The following is a 10,373-nucleotide window of genomic DNA, read 5'->3' on the forward strand; positions in this document are numbered from 1 at the left end:
ATGTTTCAGATTCTGTGTCTCCCTCTCTCTCTCTGCCCCTCCCCTGCCCCGACTTTGATGCAGTCTTTGTCTCTCAAAAACAAATATATTAAAAAAAAGGAAAACATAAATCACCAATATCAAGAATGAAATGGGCTATCACAACAGATCCTGTATCCACTAAAGATAATAAGGGAACAGTATAAACACTTTATACACCCAACATTCAACAACTTAGAAGCAATGGACCAATCCCTTGAAAATCACAAACTACTCAAATTCCACCAAGATGAAACAGACAACGTGAAGAGTCCTACAAACACTAGAAAACTGAATTTGTAATTTAAAGACACCCCCCCCCCACACACACAAGAAAGAAATCTTCAGGTCTACATATTCACGTTGGAGAATTCTAAGTATTTAAACATTTAAGGAATTAATACAAATCTTACACAATCTCTTCTGGAAAAGTGAGAAGGGAACATTCCCCAATTCACTGTCAAGGCCCTGATCAAAACCAGAACATCTAAAGAGAAAACAACAGGCAAATAGTTCTCAGGAACTCAGGTACAAATACCCTCAAAATATTAGCAAATTTAATCCTGCAATGCATGAGAAGAACTATACCCTGACCAAGGACTTATCCCAGGCAAGCAAGGTACATTAACACTGAAAATCAATCATGTCACTCACCACATCAACAGATTAAAATAAGTAAACTCACACATTCACATCAATTGATGCCGAATAAGTCCAACACCAATTCCATTCATGCTAAAAACTGTCAGCAAACCAGAAATAAAGAGAAACTTCCCCATCTTTTTAAAGATCATCTACAAAACACCTGCAGTTAATGCTCCACTCAATGATTAAAGACTGAAAGCTTTCCCTCCCACAAGGCAAGTACGTCTGCTCTCCGCACTCTCATTTAACATAGTAATAGAAGTTCTAGCCAGTGTAATAGGGCAAGAAAAAAAGAAAACACACACAGATCAGAAAGTAAGAAAGAAAACTTCCTATGTGCAGATAACATGACTGTCTACATAGGACTCCCAAGAAATTTATAAAAAATTCTAATTACTGAGTTCAGCAAGGCTCCAGGATCCAAGAACACACAAATATGAATGGCATTTCTATTTACTAAAAATGGATGTTTGGAAAATAAATTTAAAAACATAACACCATTAGTAATGGCTCCCAAGTATATGAAGTCTAAGGAAACATGTACAAGATCCGTATGCTGAAAATTACAAAGACTACAGACCTAAATACTTGAAGAGACCTCTGTTTATGGATCAACATAGTAAAGGTGCAAATTCTCGCCCAAACTGACCTGTAAGTTTAACACAATTCCTACAGCAGCCCCCGGCAGGGTTTTTGTACGCAGAGACAAGCTTATTCTAAAATACAGATGAAAAGGCATAGGACCTAGCTAAAACAATTGTGGGGGGAGAAAAGAATAAAATCTGAGGAATCACTATCCATTAGGGTGGCCTAGTCTGTCACCAGGGTAATGAAAGCAGTGTGGCAGAGGAACAGACATATAATTCAGTGGAACACCAAAGAGAACCCAGAAATAGAGCCACAAAAACATGCTGGTTTTTAAGGAAGATGCAAAAGCAATTATAGTTGACCCTTAAACAACCAGGACTACTTATAGGTGAATTTTTTCCAATAAATATGGTAAAATACTGTAAATGTATTTCCTCTTCCTTATGATTTCCTCAATATTTTCTTTCCTCCAGCTTACTGTAAGACTTGAGCATATGATACATATAACATGCAAAATATGGGTTCATCGACTGTATTATTGCTCAGGCTTCCAGTCAAAACCAGGCACTTACTAGCCAAACGGTAGTCAAGTTGAGGGAATGAAAACTTATGTATGGATTTCTGACGGTGCAGAGGGCTGGTGCCCCTCATTCGGGAGGCGTTCGATTGTTAGCAGCAGGTGGAAAAAGGTTAATATTATTTTCATAAATTGTGAAGGAACAAGTGGGTACCTATAATCAAAATGAATAAACATGGGTCTACACCTCTCATTTTAAACACAATTAACATGAATCATAGATCCAAATGTAAAATGTCAAACTATAAAATCTTCAGCACAACAAAAAACAAAAAAACAATACAAGAAACAATTAGGCAAAAATCTTGGGGCCTGGGACCTGGTAAAGAGTTCTTAGATGACACTGAAAACATGATCCACAACAGGAAAAATTGGAACTGGACTTCATCAAAATTTAAAACTTTTGCTCTAGGAAGAGGATGAAAAGACAAACCATGGAGTGGGAGAAAATATTTGCAAATCACAAATCTGACAGGAATCTAGGATGTGTACAAGTTCTCAAAACGAGAGTGAAGGAGTTAAAAACCCGAACAATCCAATTAGAAAATGAGCAAAAGACAGAAACAGCCACTTCACGGAGGAGGGCGCACACATGCAAAGGACCACATGAAAATACAGGCAACGTCATTAGCCAGAAGGGAGACGCAAATTACAACAATAATGAGGCATGTGTTGGAATGGCTAAAAAAAACTAGTGATGACACCAAATGCTGGCTAAGATTTAGAAAAACTGAACCCCCTCACCCATTGCTGATGCGGGTGTGAAATGGCACAGCCGTTCTGGCAAACAGTTGTGCAGTTTCTTAAAAAACTAAACTACTATATGTTCTAACAGCTGCACTTCTGGAAATGAAAACTAATGTATACGCAAAATGCCATAGGAGACTGTACACAGTGGCAGTCTGTGGCCATGGTGCAGCGTCACGGCCAGTCACCTGAAGAGGAGGCTTCAGGAAGCCTGTGCCCTCAGTCCTCAACTAGAGGCTGCCCGAAGCTGTACCAGGGCATAATGCATGACATGCCGTGCGGGCTGGCTAACCCTCCCCAAGTGCCCGCGATGCCAGGTCCCTACCAGGACTTGCAAACAACTCAAATGTCCTTCAACAGGTCAATAAACTGAGGTACACTGTACTGTGGAATGCTACTCAGCAATAAAACCAAGCTATTATTGATAGAGACAACATCCTGGGTGGATCTCGATAGAATTATGCTGAGCAGAAAAGCTCATCAAAGGTCACCTGTGACAGAAGCAGAGCTAGGGAGACCAGATTACTGGTAGTCAGGGGTTGGGGAGCAGAAGGGAGGTGGCTGTGGCTTTAAAAAGGTAGTAAAAAAGGAACCGTTGGGCTAGAACTCTGCTGTCGGTATCCTGACCGTAGTGGTGACCACACAAACCTCCACGTCTGATAAAGCTGCAGAGCAGTGAACACACACTCACATGCACACACAATACAAAGTACATGTGGAACCGGGGAAATGTGAATGAGGTAGCTGGAGTCCATCACTGTCCCTTCCAGGCGGTGACACTGTACTGCCACGAAAGATATTGCCACTGGCGGAAACTAGGTAAAGGGCATATTAGGATCTCTGTATTGTTTCTTTTTTCTTTCATTAAAGATTTTATTTTTAAGCAATCTCCACACCCAACATGGGTCTCGAACTCATGACCCCGCGATCCAGGTTTCACACTCTTCCAATTGAACCAGGTGGGCGCCCCAGGATCTCTGTATTATTTCTTCCAATTGCATGTAAATCTATAATTATCTTAAAATAAAAAGTGTTTTCTTTTTAAAGATACAAAATTCAGAACTGTCTACATAGCCATCAGTTACTAAAGGTTTGTTTGGAACCAGTAAAACAAACAAACAAACAAAAATCTTTCACTTTTCTCACTTTCTGTCCCCGGGACTCAGAGGCTGTCAAGTGTGTTTGTTTCTCTCAGTGTCCAAAACTAGGCTGGGCTAGGAGCCAGAACTGGGTTTCCAGCAAAGAAGACAAAGAAGCAACATCTCACCTTCTACTTTTTCCAAAACCTACACGTACCATGGAGTTTCAAAAAAGGTAAAACAAAAATGATATTTATGTTTGCCTGAAGAACACAGCTATCAAAAAGAAAAGCTTACTTAAGATGCTTACAAGATTAGGTTAATTACTTTCACTCTAAAATCAACAAAAAGAACCAAAGGAGTAAGCTGCACTGAAACGATGTCCTTTGAGTGGGAAGAATAGGGCCCGGCTGGCCAGAGCACCGCTGAACATTCTAGTTCATCCATCTGCAAAGCTGCCCACCCAGGTAAGACACAATGCCAGCCACAGAGCTAAGGTGACATTTTTCTCAAAAAAACACTTTTAAAAAAGTAAAGAGAAACAAGTAAAATTAATACAAAACGTATCTTTTATTTAAAAGCCAACAAGCAGATGAGAAGATGCTCAACATCACTCACCATCAGGGAAAGAAAAATAAAAAACTACAATGAGATATCACTGCACTTGGATGGTTACTGTTTAAAAAAAAAAAAGGAAAACAAATGCTAGCAAGGAGGTGGAGGGACTGGAGCCCCATACGCTGTTGGTGGAATATCAAATGGTGTGATCCCTGTGGAAAACATGTGGGGGTTCCTCAAAAAGTTAAAAATAGAACTCCCATATGATCCAACAATCCCGCTTCTGGGTCTATGTGCAAAAGAATCAAAGGCATGATTTTGAAGAGATATTTGCACATATCAAAAAGAATACACAGTAATCTATGAGATATCTGCCTACCCATATTCAAAGCAGCATTATTCATAACAGCCAAAAGATGGAAGCAACCCAGTGTCCACTGATGGGTGAATGAATTAAAAAAGTATGTTGCATAAAAGCAATGGAATATTATTCAGCCCTAAAAAAGAAGGAAAGTCTAGTAATGAATAAGAATGAAGCTTGAGGAGATTATGCTAAGTGAAATAAACCAGTCACGAAAAGATCAATACTGTATAATCCCACTTACATGAAACATCTAGAACAGTTCAAATCATAGACACAGATAAAAAGGTTACCAGCAGCTGGGAGGAGGGGAAATGGGAAGCTGGTGGATAATGGGTATAGTATTTCAGTTCTACAAGATGACAAAGTCCTGGGAGTGGGTTGCACAACTGTGTGAATACACTTAACACTACTGAACTGTACACTTAGAAAAGGTTACTTTGAGGGCCACGCCTGGGTGGCTCAGTTGATTAAGTGTCTGACCTCAGCTCAGGTCAGGATCTCGTGGTTTGTGGGTTCGAGCCCTGCATCAGGCTCTGTGCTGACAGCTCAGAGCCTGGAACCTGCTTCAGATTCTATGTCTCCCTCTCTCTCTGCCCCTCTCCTGCTCACTCTCTCTCTCTCAAAATTAAACATTAAAAAAAAATTTTTTAAACCACATTTTTTATTTAACCCAGTATATTCAAAATCTCTCAAAGTATCATTAATAGGAACACGGCTTAGACATTTTACATTCTATCTTATGTAGTAAGTCTTCAAACTCCAGGGTGAACTGACACTAACAGCACATCTCAATTTGGACTAGTTGCATCTTAAGTGCACAATACTCAGCTATGGCTTCCACACTTAGCTAGATCTCAAACCTGTCCCCCCCCATGATAAACCTTATAGTTAGATCCAAATAACTAAAAATATTGAGGGGGTGGGACAACACAGGGCCTTTTTCCTGCTACTAGACTTTTTTAGAAATCTATTTGTCCTCAGGTAGCTCTATGGAAAGGCTGATGGGCAAGACTCCAAACTCTGAGTATCCCCTGGGCATGACCTCTTTGTCAGGCCCTCATTAGGCTCTGCAGGACACCATGCCTCTCTTCAGAGGGTTCCCAGTCTGCCAGATAACTGCCGTATGCGAGAGGAATGTGCACATTGTGTACAGGAGTACACAGAACACAATTAACCCCTTCCTGTGAATTCTGATGTTCCAAGGAACAAATGTAAGGTTTAAGGCATTTGACACATGAAAGCTGTTAATTACCTAGCTTTCACCCTGTTTACAATATTCACTGGCACATCCTGACCTTTCTTGACCCTTATTTCCAACAGCAGTAACTACACCTTCAAAGTACAAACCTGTGCAGAATTTAGTATGCGATGCATATGGCATAAGCACTGGCAAAGGCACTCAGAAATCCATACCTGTCAACGATTTTGAGTAAAATAATCAGTTATTCACTGAGAGCATTTATTAAGTTTATTGAGGCAAGGTGTAAGAAGACTACAATTTGGTTGGTAAAAGCAAAACAAAAACAAAAACCCTCCCTCTCTCTTCTCGTGGAAAAAAATATTTTTTGAACATCTCCAGAAAAATTGGGGATACAGAGAAAAATAGGAAGCCATTTCTAGAATAAATAAAACATCTACTTGCCATACATCCCAGACCAGAATCTACTTTCTCATAAGAACAAGGATGCAGGAACAGAACTGCAAGACCCGCGGCTGCCTAGCCCCATCTATTGAGCAGAAACTATTTTGTGGGCGAAGGAGCAGGAGCCCCTGGCAAAGGGGAACCTCTTTATAACCTCGCACTTGTGTTGCCCTGGGGCAGACCAACCATAAAGACTTCTTTGTGAAAAAATGTATCTTGCAATAAACTATCAAAAGCTTCATTGAAGATCTTAATGGATATGGCTGAGTAAAGAACACGAAACAGGACTACAAAGAGAATAGGACCAAATTTTATCAACTCAGCATATGTCAGTGGTATTCAGGCGCTGGCCTATTAGACGAATAACCAGAGAAAAAAGCTGCAGACTACAAAGGCTGTCAATTTTCTTCTTCAGTTTAATAAAACTCATACCTGACTAAGTCCTCTCCAGTCCCCCATTCATCCCCCACTCCAACAAACAAATCTCCCCAGAACTTCATGCTGAAAACTTACCTTGATGCACTAACTTCAGACAAACTCCTTATAACTTATCATTTACTCCTGTGCATTAAACTCTGTTATCACGCCAGTCTACTGGAATGTAGTTACTACTATAAAATTACACCTCAGGATCCATGACTTGACTTCACAGGTATAAACATAACTTTCCTTAATAACTTAGGCTGTGATCTCTAAAGCTTTACATCTGTCATCTGGAGTAACAGTGCTTACCTTATAATCTCACTAAACAGTATGTTACCATACATACTAAAAAAATACATTATCTCACCCACTATTTCTGGTTAACAAAGTAAGATAAACTATTTCTGTGCCTTAAGCCACCACCCGTTGAGGTGGATTCACACATCTGCAGAGAAAAACTAGAAGGTTTCTAAAGGATCCTTAAAATACACAGGTTTTTAGAAATACACACTATTAATATTAAGCCCTATTCACTCATTCAGGGAGCAAGAATGCTAAAGGTCCATAAATGTTTGCAACCCCTGAGAACTTCAAGGATTTAAATGAGTCCAGGATGGTGGTAAAAGAAATAAAGTAACAGTAGCAATATAACTTCTAGCTCCTTTCCCTAAGGAGGGATCCTAATAAAGTAGATGTCAGTTTTTAGGAGACCCCTAGCCAATATGCACGGCTCCCAGTGTGTTTGCCATCTCTGCTTGCCATGTCCCAGGTGTGCCCAACCGGACAAGTGACCGACCCTCTGAGGTGTTTCCTGATTCTGTAACACGGGGACAGACCTGTGCGGTTTCCCCCTCTGAAGATTAGCAGGAGATGGAGCCCCACAGTATCTACAAATGGAAGATTTGTCATTGTGTTCTAGCAATCAAATGTCCAGCCTGAGGACTCGTTTCAGTCAGCCTTTGGCAAAAATGTAATCAACACTGTAACAGAGTCTGTCTGTACCGGATCCTTAAGTAATGATGCTGCCAACTTATATTTCATTAATACAGGAAGGGCTAATCTGTCCAAATGGGAAGCAAGATTTTGGTGAATCCCTATCAAGACATGAACCTTTTCCATTAAGGGGGAGAGTGATTTGAATCAATGCAGACTTACTCCCTTACCAACGTTGCCAGAACCAAACATGCTCAGAGTCACATGCTGGGGGCTCAAGGGTCAAATCTAGCCTGTGGATGTTTTATCTGGCTTGCACAGTGCTTTCAAAGTTCTAAATTAATTGCCAGTGTCTAAACATCAGGATATTTGGCATCAAAATCTGCATTCCTGGGTTATCTTGCACTATACAATAGGAAAACTACTACTACTCTGAGACCACACACCCACACAGCCACAGTTGGGGGCAGTTCCAATGTAGAAAGTGCAAATGCTCTCTAATTTCCCATAGTTAGCTCCCACAAGCTAGCTCTGATGGTATGGTCAGGTTTTCTTGGGCATTTATGTTTGCCCCTCCTGGTTCAGACCCTGAAACAGTCTTTCGTCACTGAAATAAAAACCCACAGTCTAATCTTACTAGTACTCTATCTAAAACCTCTGAGCAAACAGAATTAGCCTAAAGAGAAACGGGAGTAGAAAACAAACCATTTCCATGGTTCTATGCTGGTATTGCCTTTACAAACCAGGTCAGGTTTTTAAAACGTCACTGTTGAAAATGGTTAACTTGACTCATTATTTTTCTTAATACATTTAGTTATGTTTTTTTCCAGCTATTTGCTGTATCTCACTGAGTCCCCTTCAAGCAGAGGGTCGTTAACGAGTAAGTCTTAGAGGTTAGAACAACACATACACTTTAATGAAGGCAGGCAGGGATTTCAGCTTTACTGCTCAACAGACAGATACCGGGTGTCTTATTTAAAATCAATGTTGGCTTCATGTCTTATTTGACACATCCTCCATTCCTATCAAAACATGGAATGAATCAGTGAAAGAATTCTAAAAGATCGAAAAGGGGGGGGGAGTTTAATGTAAATGCTACACACAGCCTTTCCACAGTCAAACAACCACACGTCATAGCTACCTCTTCCCGGGGTATTGCTTACCCATTGCACTGAGATAATGGTTGATGGCCTGGCAAGGAGGACTTGGGGTTTGTGTTGATTTGTCACAACTCATGGGTGCCGGGCTCCTGTCTGTGTCAAAAGAGAAATACCCACTGGAGGATCGAGACAGCAGGGAGGATCTTCTCACAAAGATGAAAAGCGGGGATCTGGTAGCAAAAGGCCCGGGGCTGGCTGGTGGGGCCAGCGGGCCCTGAGGGCTGCCTTGGGGGCAGCGGTCCCCTTCGCCTTCAGGATTACCTTGCCGCTGGGTCTGTAGAGAGGTAGGGGCCCCAGGCCTGAGCTGAGGAGGTCTCTCAGCAGGCTGCAATTGTCCACCTTCTCTGTCACATTCAGAACTTACATCTGAAGGTTGCTTTGCCATTTGGTCTTTTTTTCTGCAAGTAAAATAAAAACCAAGATTATCTTAGGCAAAACAAGAACTGTAACGAGTAATGAAATGTAGCTAACTTTGCCGGACTCCTTTAAAATGTTTAGAATAGCGAACGCTTTAACGTTAAGTCATTAGTTCATATTATTTCTCTGCATTTGCCAAGCAAGAATAAAAACACACCTAAAACAACAAAGGTTATCTCTATCATTGCGGGGGGCGGGGGTTGCAGAGAGGGAGTGGGACTAAACTTCCTGCCACCAAACAAAATACAATTTCAACGTCAACGTGTAACCGGTGCTCTAACACACACGGACGGACACACACACACACGCACGCGCGCACACACACACACACACACACACACATACACACACACGTTTTAGGATAAGCGGCTTGTGTTAAGTCTATTGACACGTGCTCTTTGCTCCGGGCCGACTGGAAGAAGTCGGAAACTCCCAGCGGGCTCTGATTTCCCGGGATCAGATACCGCGCTGGAGCACAGGAGCGGGCGCAGAGGCAGCGATTTGCAGGCGGCTGGCCGCGTTCCCCGCTCCGGCCCCATTGTTCTGCCGAAAGTGCTGAGGGCAGCAAGTCTGGGGAAGGTTTGGCAAGGGCCGTCAGTCGTAGTAAGTGCGTCACAATAGAGTTTGTAACTCCGAGCGCTGCTCGGCCCAGGTCGGGCGCTCCCCGCCCGCGGTCCCTCCCGCTCCCCGCCCGCGGTCCCTCCCGCTCCCCGCCCGCGGCGCCCCTCCTCCCGCAGGGGGCAGCGCGCCGCCGCGAACACCACAGAACTTTTTCGGAATGCACCCACACTGCGAGGTGCACACCACCAAATGGGGGTGTGTGTCCCCCAAAGCCGTCCCCGGGGACCCCTGCGAAGTCCCCAAGTAACTCTACACGCTAAGCGACACCGAGGCGCGCGGCTCCTTCACCCCATTGACCCTCCTCTGTGAAGGCAATCGGGCCGAAACTCACGTCCGCCCCTTCCCTTCCGAGCGTCGCGTCCAAGCCCGGGCCGCGCGGCGTCCTGCCCGCGTCCTTCGCCGACCCGGAGCCCCCCGACCGTCAGCACGAAGGTAGTGCAGGAGACAAAGGCTAGAACTAGCCTTCAGAGCCCTCGGGGCAGCGCAGACCAGACCACTGGCTGCCCACCCGCCGCCGCGCACCGCCGGGCAGCCGAGGGCTCCGCGCGCCGCGCCTCTGGCCCGCGCTGCCCCGGCCGCCGCCGCCGCCGTCGCCGCCGCC

At 43.4% G+C, this 10,373-nt stretch overlaps 2 protein-coding genes across 12 annotated transcripts in view; one reads left to right on the top strand and one right to left on the bottom strand.

The window, feature by feature from the left end:
• BCL2L11 (BCL2 like 11) overlaps window positions 1-10,373 on the bottom strand; it is a 47,317-nt gene that overhangs the window by 35,348 nt on the left and 1,596 nt on the right. For 4 of the 11 annotated variants that reach the window (XR_003907962.1, XM_029937841.1, XM_029937837.1 and 1 more), the window contains exon 2: window positions 8,738-9,132. Coding sequence is in view for 8 of the 11 variants with exons in the window: in XM_029937841.1 (XP_029793701.1) it covers window positions 8,738-9,119 (382 nt within the window). In the remaining 3 variants the exon portion in view is untranslated. Of the gene's footprint in view, window positions 1-8,484; window positions 8,597-8,737; window positions 9,133-10,103; window positions 10,343-10,373 lie in introns of those variants that run through there. The other 7 variants (XR_003907963.1, XR_003907964.1, XM_029937839.1 and 4 more) reach the window with 4 other exon arrangements.
• Window positions 9,930-10,373, top strand: part of LOC115290709 — a 5,040-nt gene continuing 4,596 nt past the window's right edge. The window contains exons 1-2 of the mRNA XM_029938537.1: window positions 9,930-10,015; window positions 10,125-10,204. Coding sequence (XP_029794397.1) covers window positions 9,930-10,015; window positions 10,125-10,204 — 166 coding nt within the window. The remainder of the gene's footprint in view (window positions 10,016-10,124; window positions 10,205-10,373) is intronic.

Source organism: Suricata suricatta, chromosome 4 (assembly GCF_006229205.1).
Source record: "Suricata suricatta isolate VVHF042 chromosome 4, meerkat_22Aug2017_6uvM2_HiC, whole genome shotgun sequence".
Classification (NCBI taxonomy): Eukaryota; Metazoa; Chordata; class Mammalia; order Carnivora; family Herpestidae; genus Suricata; species Suricata suricatta.